The following is a 25,755-nucleotide window of genomic DNA, read 5'->3' as shown; positions in this document are numbered from 1 at the left end:
TGGAATATTCACATCTGATTATTACAGTGTTCAGTATCCTATAATCTTCTTTTCTGTTCAATGATTATATAAATCTGATCTACTGATTATATTCCAATATTTATATTAGTCTATGTCCAATATACTTCCATATATCTCTTCCCTTTCTTCAAATGAAACCTTCTTCCCTATATATCTTCCATTGTAAGGGAGAAGTCACACCCCTTCATCATGCCTTCCCTTGGCAAGGTTCACAACCTTTCACAATTACCACCTTATCAAAGGGTCACAACCTTTCACAATTACCACCCTATTAAAGGGTCACAACCTTTCATCTTTTCTGTCCTTAAAAGCCACTTCCTTATTTTCTACTCATTCCTTTATTCTTTAATTAACCTTCCTTAATCCCTACCCTACCCTTCCTTCTTCCTCTCTTCATTCCATATCCTTTTATACTATCCTATTTTATCAAGGAGACAAATCTCTTGGAAAAGAGACATCCATTTAAAGAATCATGCCTCCTCATTGTTGTCTTAACAGATCTGCACTTCCGATTCCCTTCCGTATATCCCCCTCAAATGAGGTTCTCTTCTCCCTTTTATATCTGAGGGAGTCACAACTTTTCATTTCATTTCTTTTGACCATTCATTAACTTAATTAAATTTTGATTATATTTAATTATATTCTTTTATATTTTAATTTAACTTTTATTTTTTTATTCTTTTGTATTTTAATTTTATTATTATTATTTATTATTAAATTCTATTTCAAAGTGGGGACATTACAGCTTCAGTAGAAGAATCTCAAAAAAGGGAGGGCAAGAGAGGCATCTAAAGGTGGGGCCGAAGGACCAAGATAAAATTAAAATTAATGGGTGAGAATCTGGAGTTAGGTTCAGTAAAGCCTATTGACTGTCACTTCTCCAATGTTCAAAAATGATAGCCCTTTCATGGAATGCAAGGGGGTTGAATAGCATCCCTAGAGAAAAGGTTGTTCATGATTCAATTAAGTTGCATTCTCCTATTTTATGCTCATTCAGCAGTTGGAATCATTTGTGCAGGGTATGTTTAACATTGCTCTCAAAGTTTAGTGGATAGGTCAATGTCAATGCAGTGGTGTGTAGGGAAGTATTGTGGTCTTGTCTGTTTATGGGACCCACAAAATATTATTATTATCTAGTGGCTTTCTAGCAAATATTATATGATAGTTGTTGGCTTTTAGTCTTGTCATTGGGGAAGTGTGTCTCTTTTCCAATGTGTATGCCCCAACTGGCCTTCATGGCAAATGTGATCTTTGGACTCATATTAGGTATGTTTGGTCCTAGACTCCTTTTTACCCTTGGATCCTTGCTAGGGACGTTAATGCTATCATTAGTGTTGTGATGTTTTCACACATCACCCCATTGCAAATAGGGACCCCCCACATTTTTCGCTTTTCTCAGTGTTTAGCTTGGTAGGTTTAGTAGTTGTTCGCCCTTGCTTGTGAGAGGGGATGAATTTAAGGATGCGGTTGTGTCAAACTTGCAAAACTAATAGGATGGTCAAGATGCAAAAAGGTTGTCAATTTGCAAGTAAGAGGGCATTAGGGGTTTGAGATGGCATGAGCTAGGGTTTTGATGTGAAACTTGACAAAAGCATGAGTTTACTTAAAAGATTGATTTTGGTAAATGTTAGCTTAACAATTTCAGGTTTGTACAAATGAAGCTTTGATGAAGTCAAGATGCTATGAATGAAAGAGAATTGCAAAGAACTTCAACGTGGCAAAGGTCCTTCAAATTTCTGCCTTCAAGCAAATGTGGCTAAGGTCCTTCAAATTTCCGCCTTCAAGCAAATGTGGCAAAGGTTCTCTAAAAAGCCGATCATAGCAAATGTGGCAAAGGTTCTTCAAATTTCCGCCTTCAAGCAAATGTGGCAAAGGTGCTCTAAAAAGATGATCATAGCAAATGTGGCAAAGGTCCTTCAAATTTCCAACTTCAAGCAAATGTGGCAAAGGTGCTCTAAAAAGCCGATCATAGCAAATGTGGCAAAGGTCCTTCAAATTTCTGCCTTCAAGCAAATGTGGCAAAGGTACCTTAAATTTCCGCCATGAAGCAAAGTTGCAAAGGCCTCCTAAAAATCCGACCAAGTGAATAAGTGGCAAAGGTGTTATGAAAAGCCGCCCAGGGTGTTAACTTGCAATGCCCCCTTAAAATTCCGCCACTAGCAAATATCGCAAAGGTCATCCAAAATCCCGCCATGATGCTATGATGGCAAAGGTCTTCCAAAAATCTGCCAAGGTTGAAAAACTAAAGGGTCAAAACCATGAGCAAAATAAGAGGTCAACTCTCTTAAAAAGAGCGCTCACCAAACAAATACAAATTAAAATCTTTTTTTGTTCAAGATACAAGTCAGCCTAAAGAAAGAGGAAATGAAAGGACATGTCTTTTGCCCTAAAGCATCTATACAAGGAGACTTGAAACAATCATTTGATCACCATCACAAAACGAGTCTTCTCTTTAATAGTGAATTTCAAGAGCGAATTAGCAGTCCCAATCCGCATTATTCGCGAATTTGATCAGCAAGGCAAGGAATTCAATCAACATCAACAGCGAATCTGGTTTAGGAAGCATATCATTAGCATTCATCAGCAAGATAAGCGAATCTCATCAGCATCAAAAGCGAATTCAATCATTGAGGGTGCAGATTCAGTGATCAAGTCATCATTCCAACAATCAGAAGGTTCCACATCAACATGCCTGATCGATGAACCAAGCTCATCCATGGGGGTACAAACTTCAATGTACCTACCCCTACCATCTATTGGTCAACTATTCTAAAGAGGACATGTAATATCCCTTGCCCAAACTGACTGATTTTGGCTCAAGGAATATTGTCAAACACTTTGTATGCTGTCTTTCTCTATTCTGATTTTTGTATTTCAGATTGTTTGATACACTTTGAAAGTTGCCAAGAAATTTAGGAAGTTCACCAATGATGTTGACAATACCTCTTACAATGAACTAGTATGCGAGTGCAGTTCTTTTTGGTATTTTCAATGCATATACATGAAAACTAGATATGGAATGCATACCTACAGCCAACTGACATTTCGACAAACAACTGGCATGCAACTATTATGCTGATCATATATGCTATTAAAAGGACATTTCGTCAAACAAATGGTATGCAACATATATCTTCTTTATTGAATTCATTCCTAAGTACAATGCTGCTATGGATTTGCCATGACTAATTGGCTTACAAAAGACTACAGCAATGCCAAATCTGATTTTAAGTTATCACTTACAACAGCAAAATTATATGCCTATGATTTCAATACTAGCTACTAATAGTTGCAAGAGGAACCTGATAATAGTGATGCTCGATGATGGAGATGAAAGTTGCAATCGGAATCAAGCACAAATATTGTAGCGCGACACTGTTCACGCGCACTGTTCACGGGTATTGTAGCGCAGCACTATTCACGCGGGTACTGTAGCAGTGGATGAAAAAACTTGCAATCTGCTCTTAAAACCTTGAATAACTTGTTGATAATCTCTCCCAACAAGAATGATATAACTCCATCTGCCAAAGGAGGATGATTCACAACCAACTATAAATGTTCTTCGACAATAAACTTCAAACCCTTGTAGAAAACTTCACCAATTTGCACAAATGAAAGAACTGAAGTATTCTTTCCCACAACTGCAATAATTCAGGTGTTATTTCACACCTTCAAAATTGCTATCAATAGGAAGTTTTCGTTTCCTATGATCAAAGAAGAAAATTGCGAAAGCCCTAGGCTCCACAATAAAAATCAATCAAAATACTATTCATCAACTGGATGCCGGGAATGAACTCTTGCCTTTCCTTTTATTCTTTCCTTAAGAGAGCTCAAACACCTTCCTAGCCAATGTGGGATAAAAGATTTATTTCCACATTAAATTATTCACTTAACGCACTTTATTATATTAAAGTGACTTTATTATTATAAAGTTACTTTAGAACTTTATAATAATATTAAAATATTAAATAAATCACTTAAGTCACTTAAACTTTAATATCTCTTGATGTACTTGTCTGATTGCTAAGCCGTCTGAGCCAAGAGTCGACTCTCCCTGTTCTCCATGTGATTGGATGCCTGTCTAAAAATAGAAACCCTGAATAGTGACTTACTATAAATAGTAAGTGTGCCAATCTGAGTCAAAAAACCTGTGCAAAGGCCAAAACCTGAATCCAGCTGAAGAGTAATGTCTCTAATCACCAAGTAACTGCCACACGAGGCCCTCTATCAATAATTGTTAGCCTACGAGGGTCAAATGATAGGCTAATTCTTACAAACTCTGATGCTCGCAAAATGGGGACATTACAGGACAGGCGTCCAAATGTTGCAATTATTTCATTGGCTAAGAGGAGTTTGTTATAAGAAACCCTAATTAGGGTTTTCCATCATGTAATCTTGGCCATTGATTGGGAATCAATCTGAGCCATTGAATTGTATTGAGAGCACTATAAAAGGTTCAAATCTCTCATTTGTAAAAGGGGAATAGAGATTAATAGCAAGACAATAGAAAATAGAGAATAGTTAATAGTTTAGTAGTAGATAGCAATTAGAGTAGAATAGGAGAAGGCAAAAATTGTTGCCAAGGTTGTAAATAAACTTCTTTTTCATTGAAGTTATGGTGGAATGTGTTGTTTCTTTACAAGTGCATGGTTTCTTGTTGGATCTTCATGTTAGATGATGAATAATTAGATGAATGAAAGGAATTGTGTATGATTCATGGTGAAACTCCTAATCCATACCACCAGCAGTTTGTTGATTGCAAATTTGCCTTGTGTGGTCAACTGGAAGACTTGAATGGACTTAAGTTCAATTGTTATTCAATCATTGATATGCATTCAATTAATGGTGTCTATGCTTGGTAACGATTTGAAAATCATCTAATTTCCTTAGAAGATTGCACTAAGCTTTGTGGAGTTGTTGCTTTGCATGTCAAAGCAAGGCCTAGTCGAGTTTCGCTAGAGATTGTCTGTTGTTCCTACATTCCTAGAGCAACAAGAGATGCGGGAAGGGCTTTTATCTCTAAGAGATTGGATAGGTTCTCAGTCTCTAGCTTCTAGATTGGCAACAACTGGAATACCAACTCTAAGATTCTAGAGGAGGGGATATGATCATTGGCATATCAAAATGTCAACTGCATTGTATGGTGCCTCTAAGAATCCTTCTTTCAAGTTTCAGCTTATGTGGTCAAGTGATCCCTTGCTACAAGATCTAATATGTGACTGGTGGAGCAAAGAGAGAGCCTTACATATGGCACTTCTATGTTCTCTTTTGTGAAGAGACTTCAGTTTGTAAAATATCTGCTCAAGAAGTGGAATAGACAATGCTTTGGAAATATTTTTAGGGCCAAACTGGCTGCACAGAGACAGGTCCCTTGTGTTGGATATGTTGTCATTGATGTCAAGAAGGATTTTGTCAAAGTGTAGTGTCAAGTATGATTTGTTGAGATTATCAAGTGTCATCAATGTCAAAGGTTGAATAAAGAGATTTTTAGAAAGAATGTCATTAATGATAATAATTGAGAATATATTGAAAATATTCTCGTAAGCAAGAAAAGGTTTCAGTATAAAGAGTAATTGAAGAAGAGTCCACTAAGGAAAGCTATGCAAACTAATATCAAAGAAGATATTTAAAGACACTGATTATCATCATAAAAATAGAGATGAAGGCAGCAAATTAAAGTTCATGAAAGGAACTGACAAGGATATGTGTGAGATTGGCAACGATTACAGTCTGAGATACTGCTTTAAAGAAACAACTAAGATGACAGTGATCATAGGCGGCAATCACATACGACAGACTAGTGTATATCACAAAAGAAGTGGCACTAAGGGTAATGGACTACACAACCTATGAAGATATTAAGTATAAGATAAGGAAGTTTGATGATTCAAGATCGATGATCCTCTCTCTTGTTCATTCATAAGGATTAGAGACGACAGAAGATATCAAAGTAGATATTCCAAGAGTCAAAGTCGCAGTCATACCAAATTCCAAATCATGATTATTACAAGAGAACATTGAAGTCACAAGCCATCGTCTTATTCATGATCATCAAGTGTAAAGACAGCAAATGAATTAAAGAGTAATTATCACCTAGAATGAAGACAACTTGTATAGATGTTGTGTATAACATTGTATGAGATTTTCAAGCACTCAGAGGTGAACCTTTGACAGTTCAAGCTCCAGGAACTCAAACTCGAGGATATGGCTGATGGCTTGATTCATCCCATTGAAGAAAAAATACTGGTTGTATGCAGTGGTAATTTTAATGAAGCGGTTATATGAAGCAGCGACTTCATAACATAGATAAAAATATTATGGCAACAACTAAGGTGTTTTTTGCTGGTCACACACTGAAATACAAACCATGTGTTTATACAAGGCAAAAGCAATTAAAGAACAATGATTGAATCATAGTTCTCGCAGATCTGTAATGTTTCAGACAATAATATTATATGGCATGACAGTGGCAGTCAAGGGAGTTGAGTGTCATAGGATGATGATAAAGAATCTTTGCCGTCCAAAGACAATTGAATTATTTAAAATAATAATGATATCGCTCCAATAAATTGTGGTATGAACAACGACTAGTCAGATTATGATAATATTGGAGAACAAGCCCGATAAAGTGTAATAGAGGAAAGAAGCATATACATGATGCAAAAGCAGCGATAGCATAAACATGACAAGCACAGCAATAGAAGTTAGAAATAAAAGATTATGTCCAACGTGGCCCAATACTACAGCAGCGGTAACAAACCATGAAGAATGTCGACTTGATATGGTAGCGACTATGCCCAAGGAAAGATAAAGCAGTGAATGGTATAGACGAATTATTTCATGATGATTGGTAAATGGCATTAAGGTAGCGCTTGGTTATTTTAGATAAAGAAGTGACTTTGTTAAAGAAGTAAAACAACTTCTTTCACATCTGCTATGTCCATTAATGTCGTCTCTTCCTTTTGGTTCGAATGGCTCTTCAGAGGAATCTGTGTTTGGAATAATTTGACGTTCTCTACCTTATTTTGGGGTTGCATATTAGACATAGGGATGGATGGTCGAATGGACAAATAAATAAGAAGGCTTTGAATCATTTAAGAGTTAATGGCACTTGATTAATATTGTGGACACTTAAGATTATTCAAACAGAAGTTAACTAATATAGGTGACTAAAATCAAATAAAGTTTAATTATGAATAGTCAAAAGCTACGATAAGAAGATATGTCTCTTAATAAGATAGGATATAAGAAGAGGGTCCTTTTATGAGATAAAAATTAGAAATGGTAGCGTGTGTGTGAAGTTTAAAATGAAAAACATACATGACTAAAATCAAATTAGAAATGGTAGCGTGTGTGTGAAGTTTAAAATGAAAAACATACATGACTAAAATCAAATAAAGTTTAATTATGAATAGTCAAAAGCTACGATAAGAAGGTACGCCTCTTAATAAGATAGGATATAAGAAGAGGGTCCTTTTATGAGATAAAAATTAGAAATGGTAGCGTGTGTGTGAAGTTTAAAATGAAAAACATACATGACTAAAATCAAATTAGAAATGGTAGCGTGTGTGTGAAGTTTAAAATGAAAAACATACATGACTAAAATCAAATAAAGTTTAATTATGAATAGTCAAAAGCTACGATAAGAAGGTACGCCTCTTAATAAGATAGGATATAAGAAGAGGGTCCTTTTATGAGATAAAAATTAGAAATGGTAGCATGTGCGTGAAGTTTAAAATGAAACATATAATACTGAAAATAATCAAAAGTGGATACTGCTGCATATATGTGCTGAATGTTTAGGTACAAAATATGATACAGAAATTATAAAAAGAAAGGAAAGCTTGTGAGTGTGTGATATGTGACAGTGTAAGAAAAGGGTGTGTAAGTGTGTTGAAGTTGTGGGGTATAAAGGATATGGTACATAATAAAGAAAGTTTTATAAAGAATGTAGTGCTCGTGGTGTAAGTGACGAAAAGAAAATATGTGAATGAGAATTCTGTGGTGTGTAAGTTAAAAAGCAGATATATAAATATACACCAAATTCGAAGAGACCAAATACATGAGAAGATTGTTTTCAGATTTATGAAGAAGATATAAATTCAAAGTGCAGATTTGAGAAAAGAATAAGTGCATCCAAGAGATTTATATGAAGATGTATATGTATGTGAGGAAGAAATATATGCAGATTTGAGAAGATCAAATTGTCCATCATCTGTTGTTATAGCAACATTGTCAAGGTGGAAAATCAGATTTACGTGAAGTGGGTTGGTGCTGACAAACATAGGGGTTAGTGCCTCTAGTAGGTTGGTGCCTACAAACATTGTAAAAGAAGAATTATATAAAAGCATTAATTTGTCATGGTTTTCTCCCATTTGTGTTTCCACGTAAAACATTGTGGTATTGTGTTCTTATGAGCATGAGTGTTGAAAGTTAGTGAATAATGTTATCGTGATTAATAAAATTGAATTGGTAAAAGTTTGTTAATATATTGATTCACCCCCCCCCCCCTCAGTATATTCTTGTGCTCTTCAACTTGGAGAAGAATTTGATGCTTTGAAAAACTAGTTGAATGAGAGCTTAGGGAGGAAATCATTTGGAAACAAAAGCCTCGGATTGATTGGCTACAAGAGAGAGATAGAAACAAGGCTTTCTTCTTTAATTTTGTTAAGGCTAGAAGACATGGCAATATGATCTCCTCTATCAGGTCTGCCAAAGGAGTTCAATTATCTTCTCTTCAAGATATCTCAAAGGAGGCAGTTAGTTACTTTTCCTCTTTCTGTAGGGAAAACTCCCCCTTTGCTCTAGAGGAAGAGAATCAGATTCTGGAGTGTATTCCTCATATTGTCTCTAATGAAATGAATGAGTTGCTTATCAGTCCCATTTCTTTAGTTAGCCTAGAAAGGATTGTGTTTCAAATGAAGAAAAGGAAAACCCGTAGCCCTAATGGTTTCCTGATTGAATTCTTTTAGGAATTCTAGAAGATTATTAAATATGATATGTTGAGAGAAATGAATTCTACTTTTCATGTCCTTATTCCCAAAAGAGAAGGGGCTAATTCTCTCAACTTGTTTAAGTCAATAGCTCTTTGTAATGTGGTCTATAAGATCATTCTAAGCAGAGAAACGAGACTCGCCCGAAATCGCCCAAACTCGACGAGTCCGAGTCCGAGTCAGGCCAAACGAGTCCCAGGGGCTCGGACTCGGACACGGCCGAGTCTGGAGAGTAAACTCGCCAGACTCACCGAGTTAGCGATTTTGGCCCAAAATCGCCAAACTCGGCGAGTCCCGAGCCCTGGACTCGGCCGGCGTTGGCACAACTAAAAAGTCAAAAAAAAAATAGTTTGGAAAGTTTTTTTAAATCCGTTTTTTAAAGTTAATTGTCTTCTAGCCAAAATCGCCAAACTCGGCGAGTCTCGAGCCCTGGACTCGGCCGGCATTGGCACAAATAAAAAGCCAAAAAAAAAATAGTTTGGAAAGTTTTTTTAAATCCGTTTTTTAATGTTAATTGTCTTCTAGCCCTAAAAGTGACTTTCATTTCATTCACTTGCAAAAAAAGGAAGAGTAAAGTGAGTTGGGAAGAAAAACAAGGGTGCATAGAAGAAAAACCAGCAAGGAGGAAGCTCAAGTTTTCTTCAATTTGTCACATTGGAGCTGCATTGTGTTTCGATTTGGTGCATCAAGAGTTGGATAGGAAGTGTTTGCAGCTCATTTCAAGCTTGTTGTAAGAGGTAAGATTGTTTTTTTTAACATTATTTTGTTTCTTATATGCAAAAATTCCATTTTCTATTCATTTATTTTGAAAGTTTTACATTTTCTTGTATGCAAGATCTTTTGTATGTTTGTAATTTGTATGTAGCATGTAGTATGTAGTTGTACTATGTAGGGTTGTATGTAGGGTTTGTAAATTTTATTTTTTTAAAATTTTAGGGTTTGACAAACCCTACAATTTTTTTTTAAAAAAATTTACAAACCCTACTTTAGTTTTTTTGAATGTATGTATTAATTTTATTTTGTATTTGTAATGTTTTATTGCAGCAAACTTCACTTTATTATTTGCCTCAACTTCAACTTTCACAAAACTATCCTAAAATGTCTACTTCAGCTTCTAGACTCCCCATGAGAAAGGACCCTGCTTGGAAATATCATGAGGATTTTCCAGGGCAAGGAAAGGGGCAAACAAAATGTATGTTTTGCAAAACAATATTCCATGGAGGTATATATAGGCTGAAATACCATATTGCTGGTGTGCATGGACATGATGCCAAACCATGCCTAAAAGCAGTCTCTGAGGCCATACGTGATTGTTATGTAATGGTTGAGGAGATTGAAAGAAAAAAGAAACAAAAGGAGGATCGAGCGGCCATTGGGAGAGAGACAGTTTTAGGAAGAGGGACACAGTTAGGTTGTGTTGGAGGCCCATCTTCCTTACCTCCATATCGTCCCCACTCAGTTTGCTACTGCTGGTGCTTCCGTTTCTACTTCTGCTTCTATAAGTGGCAATGCCACCGCCACTTCTCATGCTCCTACCACTAGTAGTTGTAGTGGGAATGTTACCATTGGACCTAGGATTCGTAAATCTAGGTTGGATTCCTTCTTTGTGCCTCGCACTATTCCTGGGTCCCAACCGTCGCTTGAGGGCATGGGTTGGAACAAGGAGGTCCATGATGCTGCTAAAATGGCAATTGGCAGGTTTTGGAGCTACAGCTGTAGTCCATTCTTTGTAGCCAGGTGAATGTTTTACTAACTTTTATGTTTGATAACTTTGATTGTTTTAATTTTTATACTTATCTCATTGAATTTTTATACTTAACTTATCTCATTGAGTTTCTTTGCGACAGGTCTCCTTATTGGCAACAAATGGTTGATGCCATTACCATATGCAGGGCGGGGTTCAAAGCTCCTAGTGAGGGTGATTTGAGGGGACCCATTTTGTCTCAAATGGTGGATGATGTGAAAAAGGATTTAGATGAACAACGCCACATATAGAGCACTAAAGGTTGCACCATCATGACTGATGGTTGGACGAATAGGAGAAATAGAACTCTCCTTAATTTTCTTGTTTCTTCCGCAAGTGATTGATTAATTTTAGTTTCATATAGTCTTTAATTTTTTTTTTTTAATCTAATGGTTTATTGAATGATCATTGACCTAGCTTTATTTGTTTATTTCAGGGGGCACCGTTTTCATCAAGTCCATTGATGCCTCCGCCCATTGCAAGAATGCCACCTACCTATGTGAGCAGATAGAGGAAGTGATTGAAGATGTGGGTGAGGAGAACGTGGTACAGGTGGTGACCGACAATGCAGCAAATTATGTTGCTGCAGGTAAACTTTTGATTACAAACTAATTTTGTTTGCAAATTAATTACTATCTTGTAGTTTGTACCTCCATTAATTACAATTTACAATGCAACAAATTATATTGCTGCAAGTAGAATATTGATGGAGAGGCACCCATCTATAGTTTGGACTCCATGTGCTGCTCATTGCATTGACCTCATGTTGGAGGATATTGGAAAAATCCCATGGGTCAAGACATGTGTAGAAAGGGCAAGAAATGTCTGCAAATTTGTATATAATCATTCATGGGTGTTGGCTCTTATGAGACAATACACAGAGCAGAAGGAGTTGCATCGTCCAGAAATCACAAGATTTGCCACAAACTTCCTCACATTGTAGTCCATGCTTAGGTCTATGCCTGCCTTGAGACGTATGATTGTTGGTGAGGAGTGGTCTTCCTCATCCTATGCTACCACCCCTGCAGGGATAGAGACGGCAGACTGCATTTTTGATGAGCAAGGCTTTTGGGTCCCTTGTGATGAGATAGTGAAGGTAATTTTTTTATAAATTCTACAATTTAGCTTCATGTTTTATAACTTATTATATGTATTCTCTTATTTGCTCATTTTTCTAAATTACACAATATTTTCAATTTTGCAGTTTGTTAAGCCCTTGGTGGTTTTGTTGCGAGTTGCGGATGGAGATAAGCCCGCAATGGGCTATATATATGAGGGCATGGATAGGGCGAAGGAGGCCATCAGATTCGTCTATGGAGCAGATGAGAGCAAGTATGGTCCCATTTGGGAGATCATTGATAGGAGATGGCATCATCAGCTACATAGGCCCATCCATGCGGTAGCCTATTATCTGAATCCGGCATTCCGTTTTATCCCTTCTTTCAAGGCTGATGCGGAGGTCCTTAATGGGCTATATGCAACCATGGAGAAGATGCGACCTGCTGGTACTTCTCAGATAGACCTTTTTCAAGAGCTACAGATGTTCTCAGATGCACAAGGGGAGACCTTCTCTCGTCCTGTCGCCAAAGACGGTAGGACAACTATGATGCCAGGTAAAAATAAATTGTTAGGCTTAATTTTAGTTTTATTCAATACTATATTGTAACTTGTTAAATGAGTTCATGAGTGAGACTGATTTTATTTATTTTTCTCATTTCAAACTCAGATCATTGGTGGAACTTTTCTGGCCCAAAGACACCAAATGTTCAGAAGTTGGCCATTCGTATCTTGAGCCAACCATGCAGCGCATCAAGTTGTGAGTGCAATTGGAGTATGTTTGAGCACATACACTCCAAGAGGCGCAATAGATTATCTGTGGAGAAGATGAATGATCTCGTCTTTGTTCACTACAACCTCCGCCTGAGAATGAGAAAGAATGCAACAGTTGACATGTCTCCTATCATTCTAGATGAGGTTGATCTTGAAGCAGAGTGGGCCAATGAGAATCAGACAGCTCCTGGGACTCCTACAGCTGTATTTAGTGATGATGACATTGATTGGATCGACCAGGTAGATATAGAGGTTGAGGCTGTAGCCATGGCAGAAGAGGAGCAGAGAGCACGAGCAGAGACAGGAAATACTGAGACTCAGAGTGACACACCTGTTCTTGATGTTGGTGAGCATGACACAGTCGTTCCTGATGTTGGTGAGCATGGCATGGTGTCACGGGGAGCGACTATGGCTGCTGAATCATCCAGGACCTACTTTAAACGCCTTCGCAGGGGGCCAGGGTTGAGAGGGTGCACGGCCCTCTCAGCCATAGGCTTGTACACTTGTAGTTGTATTTAGTATTTACTATTTACCTTTGGTATTTGTATGAAACATTTGATGATGATCATATGATGACATGGATTTTTTATTCCATGAGTTTTGTAATATTGTATACATTTGACAATATTTATATATCTATGTTTCTTATTTTCTTCAGCTACAATTTGCATTTATGCTTATGTGATTGATGTATACTTGTGTATGTAATCAAATGAGCCGAGTTTAATGATGTTTTTGTGTCTTTAAGGTGTATTCAATAAAGGGTGTCTGAAACAAGTTTTAAATCTTTAAAAATCTCTAAATTTCTTGAGTTTTTCACTTTCCCGAGTCCAGCCGAGTCTGGAGCCGAGTCTGACGCCGACTCCCGAGTCCGAGTCCGAGCCGAGTCCGAGTCTCGTTTCTTTGATTCTAAGATTATTGCAGAGAGAGTTAAGACGTGGCTTAATTTTTTTATCTCTAAAGAGCAGGGTGCTTTGTGGTTGGTAGATATTCTGGATGGGCTGGCCATTTCGTTTGAGGCCATACATTTCATGGAGAAATCCAAGTAGAAGGCTATGTTCATAAACTGGATATGGCCAAAGCTTATGATTGGGTTAAGTGGTCTATCCCAAATAAAGTCCTTTTGGCTTTTGGCTTTGGATCGGAGTAGGTGAATTGGCTAATGAGCTGCATCAAGTTGACTTCCTACTCTATTCTAATTAATAGTGAGCCCTCTTATTTGTTTTCCGCTTCGAGAGTCCTACGGCATGGGGATACCCTATCTTATCATTATTAAGGTAGAGGGTCTGGGAAGATTTTTAAAGTCTCATGTTAGACAAGGTCTTATTCATGGATGGAGTTGGGGCAACATCTTGCCCCCTCAGCCTTACCTGCAATTTGTGGATAGCATTGCTTTGATGGGAATGGCTAGGATTAGGCAAGCAACAAATTTCAGGCAGACCTTGGCTATCTATCTAGCAACTTCGGGGTAGAAAATTATTGAGGGTAAGTTGTCTATTTATTTTTTCAACACCCCTCATCTTATTCAAGTTAGAATTGCTAAATTCCTCCACTTCTAGGTTGCCTCTCTTCCTTTTGTTTATTTGGGCGTTCCTCTCGTAGTTGGCCCCTTGCCCAAAGAAACCTAGCAGAACATCATAGACAAATTATGCAGAAAAGTCAGCCATTGGACTCACAAGTGGCTCTCTTTTGCTAGCATAGTGTTGCTTCTGAAAGCTGTTGTTCAAGCTCTCCCTATTTACAAGTGCATGGTGCAGATTGCTCCCTTAAGCTTCATCAGAGATTTGGATGCTCTTTCTAGGCAATTCCTGTGAGCTAGTTCTCTAGAATCATCAAAATGGAGTTTGGTTAAATCGGAGAATATCTATAGACCAAGGCAAGGGGGGGTCTTGATTTGCATCAAACCTCTCTCTCAGCTCAAGCTTTGGCTATTAAGCTTTACTAGTGTTGGTGTAATAACCAAGATCAGGCTTGCACAAAGATCATCTCTTCCAAATACCTAAAGGGTGTGAAGAGAGAAGATGTCCCGAGGATGTGGTTGGAGGGAAAAGGCTCTATGATTTGGGATACTCTTAAAACGAGAGCTAACTTGATTGAGTTGGGCTTGTTTTGGGTCTACAACAAGGGTTCTAAGGCTCTTTTCTAATTGACTCCTGAGATGGATTTCCACCTATTTTATCCATGTATCTGCTTTTGCAGGAATCATATTTTCCTAGAGGCTAGCTTGTCTAGAGTAGAATATTTCAAATTTTCTCAAAGAGTGGGACAAGTGTAGGTGTTTGGGTGGAAGGAGTCCATGGAATGGCTGCAGAGGGGTTCAATTGAGGATCATGATGAGTTATCCCAAATCTATGTGGGAGAATTTGCAGCTCTTTGAGAGGTAGGGATATCCTAGCTTGGAGCCCTAATCCTAAAGGGGAGTATTCGGTGTACTTTGGGTATCTATAGTTAGATCAATAAAAGTATGGGGGGGAGGTCCCTTGGTGGAGTAAGGTTTGGGATAAGTTTTCTTGGACTAAATGTAATTTCTTCATTTGGTTCGCCACCCGAAATAGATGCCTCGCCTAGGAAATTCTACAAAAGACGAGATTCCAAGGTTGTCAAGGTGTTTCCTCTACAACAATAGTGACGAATGCTCTTCCAATCTCTTTTTTCAATGCTCTTATTCTAGAGACATTTGGCATTTTTGGTTGAGTATCTAGAAGCAAGCTTGTATCCATGCTTCCTCCCTTGTTGAATTCTGGAGAAGTTTGGGGAGTGTTTACCTCACTGGGTAAACAGGAAGAATACAGAAACTGAACAGCAATGTACAATGCAAATATAAAAGAAGTACCAGCATAAGCTTTCCATTAATGTCAAAGGATGTTCATATTATATCCGTCGTTAACAATACATTACATCTGACACGGCTAACATTACATGTCTCAACACCCGAAGGTGGTACAATATATGACTGCCGAAGGGGTGCGACCCAACCGTCGCGACTCCAACTACCTACCCGTCGGCTAACTAACTATTGATAATTAACATTATTAACTATACACTTTTTCCCGATAACATCATCCCCCCCAAAAAAGAAGTCGTCTCCGACGACTAACAACAAAATGGAGACAATGTAATATAAATATACAACCAAGTGGAAGTCAAGGAGGGGGCTAAGGAAGCGTCCCTGAAGTCGAAGGGTGAGATGCAGGTGTCTGGGCCGCCAGGCGGGCGCGGAGCTCATAGACCTGCTGGGTGCGCGCTGCCACATCCCGCTCTGCGACCAACACCTTCTCCAAGGCAGTCTTCACCATAAGCGCAGCCTCCAGTAGCTCCCTCTCCTTGGTATCGGCGGACTCTGTCATGCGAACCAACTGGGCCTGAACACCATCTAACTCCTGCTGGACTAGACTCCGCGCACTCTGTTCCTCTGAAAGACGGGCATCCACCGCAACCTTCTCTGCGCGGGCTGTCTCAAGCTGTGCGACCAACTCTAATCTCTCGGCTGCCCACGAGGCTTGTTGCCTAGCCATGTCCTGCTCTAACTCCACTCGAGCAGCCTCGCGAACTACGGACTTATGCTGTGTCTGGCGTAAGGTATAGTAGGCCTCCCTATAAACCTGCTCAATCTCCCGGACGAGAGTCGTCACCCTACTCTCCACGACGGGCTGAGGCACACGCCAAGCCTCCAACATCGCCTCCGTCTGGGTAACTGGCCACCCTCGTGCCTCAAAACATGAGGTGAAAGCTGCGGGACAGCCCTCTCGCATAAACTGGAGGACCTGCTCTAATTCCTCCACAACCTGCTGTAGAGACCGTGTCTGGGCCGCGGCCACCACTCGCCGACCCCTCGTCACCATATCTGCCAGATAAACCTCAATATCCTCTCCCTCTAGCCCCGATGTAGGTACAGGAAGCCCTCGTGGTAACTCAAAAGTCTCCTCAACCACCCCAACTGCATCCTGCTGGCCCAGAACACCCTCTCCAAGGACCTGTCCCTCTGCTGGTGCCTGCGTCTCCGCCGAGGAATCCTCCAGATCCACCACCTCAGTGGGAGGCTCTCGCCGAGGTGAGAGTACAGCTGCTCCTACGGGTGGCGTCACTGTCATCTGGAATCTCCGGGTCAGCCAACTCCCCATAGCCGCCACTGATGGAACTGCACTCAACACCTCCGACTCTCTCTCCCCCTCGGAGACATGTCCCGTGACGGGCTCCTCCAACAAGGAGGCCGCAACCGTCACCACTGCATCGGATCCCACGACGTCCAGTCGTACCTGAGGCTCTGTCTCAACCATCTCCTCTGCCACGCCTCCCTGCGGTGGACCACACAACTCTGCTGTGCTCTCAATACATGCCTCTGCGGGAATCGGTCCTGCGGCTGGTATGACGGAAGGTGCTGCGGCCGGCTGCATGGGCCTGAGTGTAACGGGCGTGCGGCTCTGTCCGAATGCCGGAATCGAAGTACTGCCTGCGGACGACCCCACAAGTGTGCCAAGTGGGAGTGTGGGTGGTGCAAACAACACTCGCTCTCCGGCGGGCTCCATCCTCCCCTCGTCTGTGGCCCGACTACTACTATCATCCTCATCCTCTGAATCCTCGGAATCCTCAGCACTGCTAGAAGTTTCTCGCCCACTATCTGGTTCTGCTGCGGTGGTCTCTAATACCCGTTTCCGCTTCGCGGAAGAGTGTCCAATATCCAGATGTCGCCAATGCATGATAGGAGGCTCACCCTCCGCCAAGGGTCCCTGTGGCCGTACCTCCAACTCAGCCTCTGGCACTGCTTCCCGCGTAGCCTCCAAGAACAGTCCAATGGCATAGTGGGGCATGTAAAAGGTGCGCTGCTCCATCATCAAGAAGGCGCACATCCGCTCGGATAACAAGGTAGCCCAATCATAGACGACTCTGTTCATCACCCCGTTCATCAATACTATCTGTGGTAGAGCGATGTCTGATGCCCTACCCGACCCTGTCAACCTGCTTTTGATGACGTCCATAATGCATCGCCAGTGACCCTCTGCGACAAAGGACCTGCGCATCCCACGACCCTTCGTGGCATCTACGATGCTTGCCAACTCTGCGGGGGTCAAGTCTCGGGACACTCGCCTAATCCAATGTTCCTTTTCTTCCCGTGTCATCTTCTTCGGCTTCAAGTCCACTTTTTTGCCATGTGTGCCTGGGATGCCAAATACTCTGGTGAAATCTGCAGGTTTGAAGGATATGGTGATATCCTTCCCCAAATACTCAAATGTGCTCGTCCGTGAGCGGCTATCAAAGGTATCAACCATATACCGCAATGCTCCCTCGTACTCGCGAATGGCGAACACAGGCATCCGTATAGCCCATTCTACCCCTGCTCGGCGAAGACTTGTTTTCACCAAATTATCATCCGGCGTCTCTTGCCACCATTTCCGACATTCCACCCCATTCAATCCCTCAAAAGTGATATTCTGTGAAGTGGAGGTGTTCTTCCCTCGTGCGGTGGACTGCTGTGGTGTCTTTTTCTTCTGCCTGGCTTCCATTGTGCCACCTGCTATTCGAACACCTGAAGGGAGAATACGTGCATCTGGCTTCCTATGGCTGCTATCCTGCAATTGTTTTTTCCAGTTTCTTTTTCCCGCGGACTCCATTAGCTTCCTCTAACTGATTCTTGATTTTATCTGGAGTAAAAAAAAACGGCTAACTGCCTCCGGCACCGAAGAGCGAAGACTGTGCGGTGCGTTTTGTTTTTTTTTTTCCCGACCGAATCCCCCTTCTTCCTTCTACCGCACGGTAGCTACCTCCGCCCAAACTTCTTCCTTTACCGCACGGTAGCTTGTCTTGCTCCGTTTTATTTCCCTTCGACGTTTTTATCTCCCTTCGGTAGGCGTGGCTGTGCGGTGAAGGCGCGGCTGTGCGGTGAAGGCATGGCTGTGCGGCGCTGTTGCTTTTCCCTTCGTTCGGTAGGCGTGGTGGTTGTGCGGCGTTTGTCCTCACCCTCGGTGGCTGCGTGCGGTGCCTTTGTCTGTTGCTTCGCGTGCTTCGCTGTGCGGTGTTCTCCGTTTTACCTCCTTTGCGCTTTGTGCGGTGTTCCCATCGTTTGCGCTTTGTGCGGCTTTATAACCCTCCGACTACCACCGCACGGTGGCTTCCACCTACGGTGGTGTCCACCGTCGGTGGTGCCACCGCACGGTGGCTTCCACCTACGGTGGTCCCACCGTCGGTGGTGCCACCGCACGGTGGCTTCCACCTACGGTGGTCCCACCGTCGGTGGTGCCCCGCACGGTGGCTTTCACCTACGGTGGTGCCACCGCACGGTGGCTTCCACCGCACGGTGGTGTCCACCTACGGTGGTGCCACCGCACGGTGGTGTCCACCTACGGTGGTGCCACCGCACGGTGGTGTCCACCGTGGGTGGTCCCACCACATGGCCACCGCACGGTGGTGCCACTACGTGGCCACCGTGCGGTGGTCTTTTTCTCCCTTTTTCTAACTTCTTTTTTTTTTCAATTTTTTTTTTTTTTTTTTTTTTCCAATGTTTTTCAATTTTTTCCTTTATATATTTTTTCAATTTTTTTTTTTGAATTTTCTAATTATTTTTTTTTTTCCCTTTCTTTTATTTTCATTTATTGGCTGACTGCGACTGTGCGCCTGCTGTCGGGCTGCTCCTGTGCGCTTCCACCCTCTGGTGATACACTTTCAGTTTCGACCCATTGACGCCCTCTGGGATTACCTGTCCGTCGAGGGTCGAGAGTTTGACGGATCCGTTGGCGGCGACCTCTTGGATCCTGTAAGGGCCTAGCCACTTGACTTTGAACTTGCCGGGCTTAATCTCGTTCCTTCCGTTATACTTTAGGACTAATTGGCCCGGCGTGAACCTCGCCCGCCGAATGTGTTGGTCATGCCAGTATTTCCTGCGTTGTTGGGCCACGTCTGTCACCCACTGTGCCATCGTCCGTCTTTCATCCAACTTATTTAAGGCGTATAGTCTCTCTCGAAGGCTTTCCATGTCACCCAGTTTGTTGTCAATGGCGATTCTGAGACTTGGCACCATGAATTCGATCGGTACCACAGCCTCCTGGCCATACATCAATTGGAAAGGTGTCTGCCCGGTGGTTACTTTGTAAGTTGTGCGGTACGCCCAAAGTACCGAAGGCAGACGCTCTTCCCAGTCTTCCTTTTCCACCCCACAAGACTTATAAATTACCGACACGATGATTTTGTTGGTTGCCTCGGCCTGACCGTTTGCCCTGGGATAGTACGGACTCGATAGAGAATGAAAAATTTTGAATTCGGTTGTCAGTAGTCGAACAATATGATTTACAAAGTGCCCTCCTCTATCACTTGTCAGTTGAATCGGTATTCCGTACCGGGTGATAATCTGTTCATAAATGAATTTCGCCGTGCTGACGGCGGAGTTGTCTGCCAACGCCCTGGCTTCGACCCATTTGGTCAAATATTCTGTCGCCACGACAATGTATCTACATCGTCGGGCGCGACTCGGTTTTAATGGACCAACGAAGTCTAACCCCCATCTTTCGAACAATTCTTGAGCATGCGCCGGGTTAAGTGGCATAAAATCTCTTTTTAATGGTCGCCCAGCACGCTGACATGTATCACAACTTGTCACCCATTCTCTGGCGTCATTATGCAGTGTCGGCCACCACAAGCCAGCGAGTAGGACCTTCCTTGCTGTCGTATCCGGTCCCATGTGCCCTCCAGCAGCCCCTTCATGGGCTTCTCTCAATACTCCTGGGATTTCCTCTTCCAAGACACATCGTCGTAGGATCTGATCAGGTCCCATTTTGTAGAGAAGACCATTTAAAAGTTGGAATGTTCGGCTTCTTAATACAAGTTTCCGTCTTTCACCTGGTGGCATTTCCTTCGGAAATTTTGATGTTGACAGATATTCACCCACACTGGTGTACCAATGAGGAAGGATGGCAATGCGGAAAAGATGGGTGTCCGGAAAATCCTCGCTAATGCCTTCGGCCGGCTCTCCCGACTTGATCCGTGATAGCTGGTCGGCTATGACGTGGCTCCTGCCAGGTCTGACAATGATGTTGAACGTAAATTCTTGTAACAGCAACAGCCATCGACTAATCCGCCCCTGGATGATTGGCTTGTTCACCAAATACATCAACGCCTGGTGATCCACATAAAATGTGAATGGTGTCGCCAGTAAATAATGTCTGAATTTTTGGACGGAGTATACCATGCCGAGGGCTTCTCTCTCCGTCGTGCTGTAGTTCCTCTCCGCGTTTGACAAGAGTCGACTTGCAAAATATACTGGGTGGTCCAGCCCGTGGCTGCCGACCTGTGCTAGGGTGGCCCCTATGGCGAAGTTGGATGCGTCGACATGTACATGGAACTCTTTGTCCCAATCTGGGTATGTCAAGATTGGCGCACCCACCAATCGTGATTTTAATTCTTGAAAAGCCTCTTCTTGGGCCGTCCCCCAGATGTACGGCTCCCCCCTTCGTGTCAGCTTATCAAGTGGGTATGATACTTGGGCAAAGTTCTTAATAAATCGCCTATAATACCCGATGTGTCCAAGAAATGACTTGACGCCGGTGACATCGTCGGGCGCCTCCATCTCCACAATGACTCGTATTTTGTCAGGGTCCGTCTTCAGTCCAGCCTTGCAGACGATGTGCCCTAGTAACTTGCCCTGAGGCACCATGAATCTGCATTTCTTGGGATTTAGGGCGAGGCGGGCTCGTCGACATCTCTCCATGCATTCGCCAAGTGCGGCCAGATGTGCCTCCTCCGTGCTGTAAATGGACCAATCATCCAAGAATGCTTTGAAGTTTCCCACGGACATTTTATCGAAGATATGGAGGATTATCCGTTGAAAGGTAGCTGGCGCGTTGCACAACCCGAATGGCATCCGGTTGTATGCATAGACGCCATCTTCTACGATAAAGGTGGTCTTCAATTTGTCCTCCTCTGCAATGGAAATTTGATTATATCCGGAGAATCCATCCATAAATGAATAAATTTCGTGACCCGCGACTTCCTCGAGGATGGTGTCTGTGAATGGTATGGGAAATGGATCTTTAATTGTGACAGCATTCAAACACCTGAAGTCTACACAGATTCTTATCTGATCGGCCTCCTTTTTCAAAGATATCACAATGGGTGATACCCATTCACTCGTCTGGACCTTGAAGATAATCCCTGCTTCCAGCATGCGGTCAATTTCATTATTTACCCTGGCCGCATAATTTTTGTTCATTCTGTATGGCCTCTTCCGTACGGGCACGGCTCCGGGAACCAAAGGGATCCGATGTACACAGAGTTCTTGTGGTACCCCCTTGAGGTCCTTATATGTCCAAGCGAACACGTCTTTGTATTCTGTAAAAATTTTGAACGCCGCCGTCTTTAAGACGGGATTCCAGTCGTCACCGACTAGAATATTTTTCTGTTCTGAAGGTTCTCCAAGGTTTGTAACTTGAAGTGCGGATTCTTCATACCTTATGGGCTTACTTTTGTCAAACTTGTGCGCTGGTGCGTCATCCACAGGGACATCCCCTTCCTTGTATTGTCCGTACTCTGGCGGAAACTCGTTCATGTCAGGTCCTTCGATCCCCAACATATTGCACCCATACAATAATTCATAGTCTTCCATTTGCCAATGGAAGAGCCCTCTCAAAGAATCCGTCTCATCCTCAGAACAGGCTTGAATTCCTAAGATGCCTTCATCATTTGGTTCCCTGCCCTCCTTCCCTTCGTCGGTATCGTCTCTATCGGACTCTGACTCCGACGCCAACTCTTCACTGACCTGTTGAGTTTTGAGGTCAATGGTATACCTTCGGCCAGCCTTTTCCATGGACAAGGTGTTTTTCTTCCAATTGTGATTTGCTTTGGCCGCCACCAACCAGCCTCTGCCGAGGATGGCGTCGTACCCCTTCTTCTTCAATGGGATGACCACAAAATTCAGGATGAATGGCTGTGTTCCGATCGTCACCTGTTGCGCCATGAGTGTGCCCAGCGGCTTGATGCCGTGTTGGTCTGCTCCCAATAAAGTAAAGGTGGACGGCCAGAGAGTAGGTTTACCCAATTTTTTCCATGTTTCCTCTGGCAAGACATTTACTCCCGACCCGCCGTCGACAATTGTGTCGGTCAGGATGGTGCCCAATATACCCATTTCCACCACTGCTGGGTGTCTACCATTGTTGATTGTCAGGGTTAATGGGTCTGCTGCTGTCTCGCCAAGGTTGTCCTTGCCATGTATTGGTTGGCCCACTGGGGTTACTATTGCGGATTGCAACAACGTCGCTCGCAAGTGCGGCATACTTTCCAGGAGGTCCTTCATTTTGACAGGTATCTCGACCTGTAACAGTTGGTTTATAATGTTTGTTTCTCCTTCAGAGCGAGAAGTACCCGCCAGCTTTTGTGCACCCTTGCTCCTCCACATCTCCCTCTCCAATTCCGCTCGTGCCTCCAATGCCTTTTGTTTTTCCGTACGGGGGTCTGGATAAGTGGCTGCTTTCGTCTTGGACCTTGTTATGGCGAGTGCATCCTCCGTTTCTACATTCAATAGGTTCACGCCAGATTTGGGACAATTGCCATCATCATGGTCCCCGGGACCGCACCACTTGCAAAGTTTTTGTGGTGCTTCCTCCACCGTACAGTCTCTAGCGAAATGCCCCCAGTGATTGCAAGCTCGGCATTGTATCATCGGCCGCCCTTTAGCGTCGTATTGGATTCGGCTTCTATTATTCGTATTGTTATTATTGCCTCTTCCTCGCCTGTTGTTTCGGTAGCCGCCAGACGAAGCGTTGTTGCTCGCAGGCTGGGACGTGCCAGCTGACGCAGATGATTCTGCAAAGAGAACCTGTTGGCTACGAGTCCTCATATTGTACGGACACTCCTTGGTAAGGTGTCCGGCAATCTGACAAATATCACAAAATGCTTTTTTCGGACAAGACCCCTTGGTGTGTCCGTCGGTACGGCAGTCCGTGCACCATAACTCCCCTTCGTCGCCCTTGCTTGCGCTTCCTTTTGTTGCCTTTATCTCTCTCATCATTCGCTCCATATCTTTTTGGAGAGCCCGTACCTTCCGATTAGAGTCGTCATCACTACTATCACTTTTGTCCGAAGAGGAATCATCGTCCGTCGAGGATTTATTTTTCTTCTTCTTGGACGTCTTCTGTTCACTTTCTAAATCCATTGCCCTGTTATAGGCGTCCGAATATGAAGAAGGGGGTACTATCTTCATTTTTCGTCTAAGGGATTTCTTTAGGCCTTCCACGAACCACCGTTTTTTCAATCCGTCTGCCGGCTGGTTCTCCATCTTTCCTAGCAGTTCTTTGAGCCGCCGGCTGTAGGTTCGGACAGTCTCGTCCTTCCTCTGTTTCGTGCCGTAGATTTCGGCTACGATCTCATTATCGTCTCTTAGGAGACGAAACTCTGCTTGAAATTCCTTCTTTAGGTCTGCCCATGTGCCAATTTTAGCCTTATCCGTGTCCGAAAACCAGTCGATGGCTACGCCCCTCAGTGTTGCGGGAAACTGTGTTACCCAATCGTCCTCATCGGTAACACCATTCGCTCCCCAAATTGTTTCACACGTGCGACAGTGGCGGACAGGGTCTTCTTTCCCATCCCCATGGAACTTTGGAAGTTTTTGTTTTTGTGCCATACCTTGCCTTTTTACTACTGGTGGTGGCTGTTGTCCTACTCTTGATGGGTCAGATCCTATAAGGGGTGCTTGACCGCCGTGCCCCGGTGTCCCTCCGACACTCCTGGCAGCCCCGGTGTCTTCTCCCTCTCCTGCCTCCTCCCCACTCCTTGGAGTTTTGCTAGCCTCTGGTGTGTGTGGCAAGTCCCTCAACTCCCTCAACTGAGTTTGGGTACACTCTATCCTGCGGCGGGTTTCCGCAAGTAACTCCTCCCGACTCCGTGGGTGGCCTCTGGCCTCACCGTCCCCTTCGGAGCGTTCCTCCTCTCTTCGCTTATACCTCTGTCGCCTTTCCGCTTGCTGTTCAAGGATCAAGGCACGTTGGGCTACTGCACGTTCATCTATATATTGTTGCTTATTTTTGTCTTTATTCAGTGTATTGGGCATTAATTCCCAGACCGCTTTAATGACATAAAAAGTAGAACACTTTTATTCATTCATAATGTGGTAGACAAGTTTATGCCAACAATATGACATAATTATTACAATAAGTGTTCTTTATTCCATCCCGTATGGCTCACGGTTCAAATGCGCCTGGCGCCATCTCGTTCTGCTTCCCGTTCCTCGTACTGTTGCAAAATTTCTTGGCGTCGCTCCTCCCGGGCAATCTCCTCCAGGCGAGCTTGTTGTGCCAACGATGCTTGTGCTAGCAGTCGAGGGAGATGGTTCATCAACCGATTTACCTCCGGACTCCCTTCCAACGCTGTCCACACGGCACTTGGTGGGACTCCTGCCTCCGCCGCCTCTCGTCGCACGTGGGTCTGAATGGCTACTTGGAGTAGAATCGAAAATTCTCTCGTCGCAGTGTCTTCTCCTATATAGAGTTCTGTTTGGGCATCGTCGACCTCGGGATTCACCTCACCAACGGGTAGGCCCATTGTGTCTGTGCGCCATCCGTGTCTTCCGTTCCTGAGTTCGTGTCGGCAACGGCGCCAAATGTTTACCTCACTGGGTAAACAGGAAGAATACAGAAACTGAACAGCAATGTACAATGCAAATATAAAAGAAGTACCAGCATAAGCTTTCCATTAATGTCAAAGGATGTTCATATTATATCCGTCGTTAACAATACATTACATCTGACACGGCTAACATTACATGTCTCAACACCCGAAGGTGGTACAATATATGACTGCCGAAGGGGTGCGACCCAACCGTCGCGACTCCAACTACCTACCCGTCGGCTAACTAACTATTGATAATTAACATTATTAACTATACACTTTTTCCCGATAACAGGGAGACCTCCAGCTAAAGCTTTCTTTCTTCAAGTGGCTTGGTTTTTTAGACCCTCTTGCATCATTTTGCAAATTTGGCTTGAAAGAAACCGTAGAATCTTTCAAGGAAGGAATTTGGGAACTCAACAACTTTGGCAAAGGATTTATGGTATGATTCAATAAATTGTTTTGGCTAGGTGTGAGGTGTATATCCCCTTAGAACCTGGAGAGGCTAAGATGATGAAGGGTTTAGACCTTTACGGGAGTAGATTGGGAACATATTCTCTTAGAAGAAGGGGAAATCTCATA

General features: G+C 42.9%; 2 protein-coding genes across 7 annotated transcripts in view; one reads left to right on the top strand and one right to left on the bottom strand.

The window, feature by feature from the left end:
• LOC131029578 (biotin--protein ligase 1, chloroplastic) overlaps positions 1–25,755 on the bottom strand; it is a 132,588-nt gene that overhangs the window by 14,328 nt on the left and 92,505 nt on the right. The window lies entirely within an intron of this gene.
• LOC131029607 (uncharacterized) lies at positions 11,388–13,325 on the top strand. Of its 2 annotated transcripts, none has more exons than XM_057960170.2 (2): positions 11,388–11,854; positions 11,963–13,325. In XM_057960170.2, the coding sequence occupies exon 2, from the start codon at positions 12,592–12,594 to the stop codon at positions 13,105–13,107; it is 516 nt and encodes a 171-aa protein (XP_057816153.1). In that variant the 5' UTR covers positions 11,388–11,854; positions 11,963–12,591; the 3' UTR covers positions 13,108–13,325. The 2 variants fall into 2 exon arrangements, with proteins under 2 accessions (XP_057816153.1, XP_059067959.1); XM_059211976.1 differs by having other exon boundaries at positions 11,389–11,854; positions 11,963–13,323.

This window comes from Cryptomeria japonica, chromosome 10 (assembly GCF_030272615.1).
Source record: "Cryptomeria japonica chromosome 10, Sugi_1.0, whole genome shotgun sequence".
Lineage (NCBI taxonomy): Eukaryota > Viridiplantae > Streptophyta > Pinopsida > Cupressales > Cupressaceae > Cryptomeria > Cryptomeria japonica.
The sequence above is the reverse complement of the archived record's forward strand: the minus strand, read 5'-3'. Positions and strand labels throughout refer to the sequence as shown.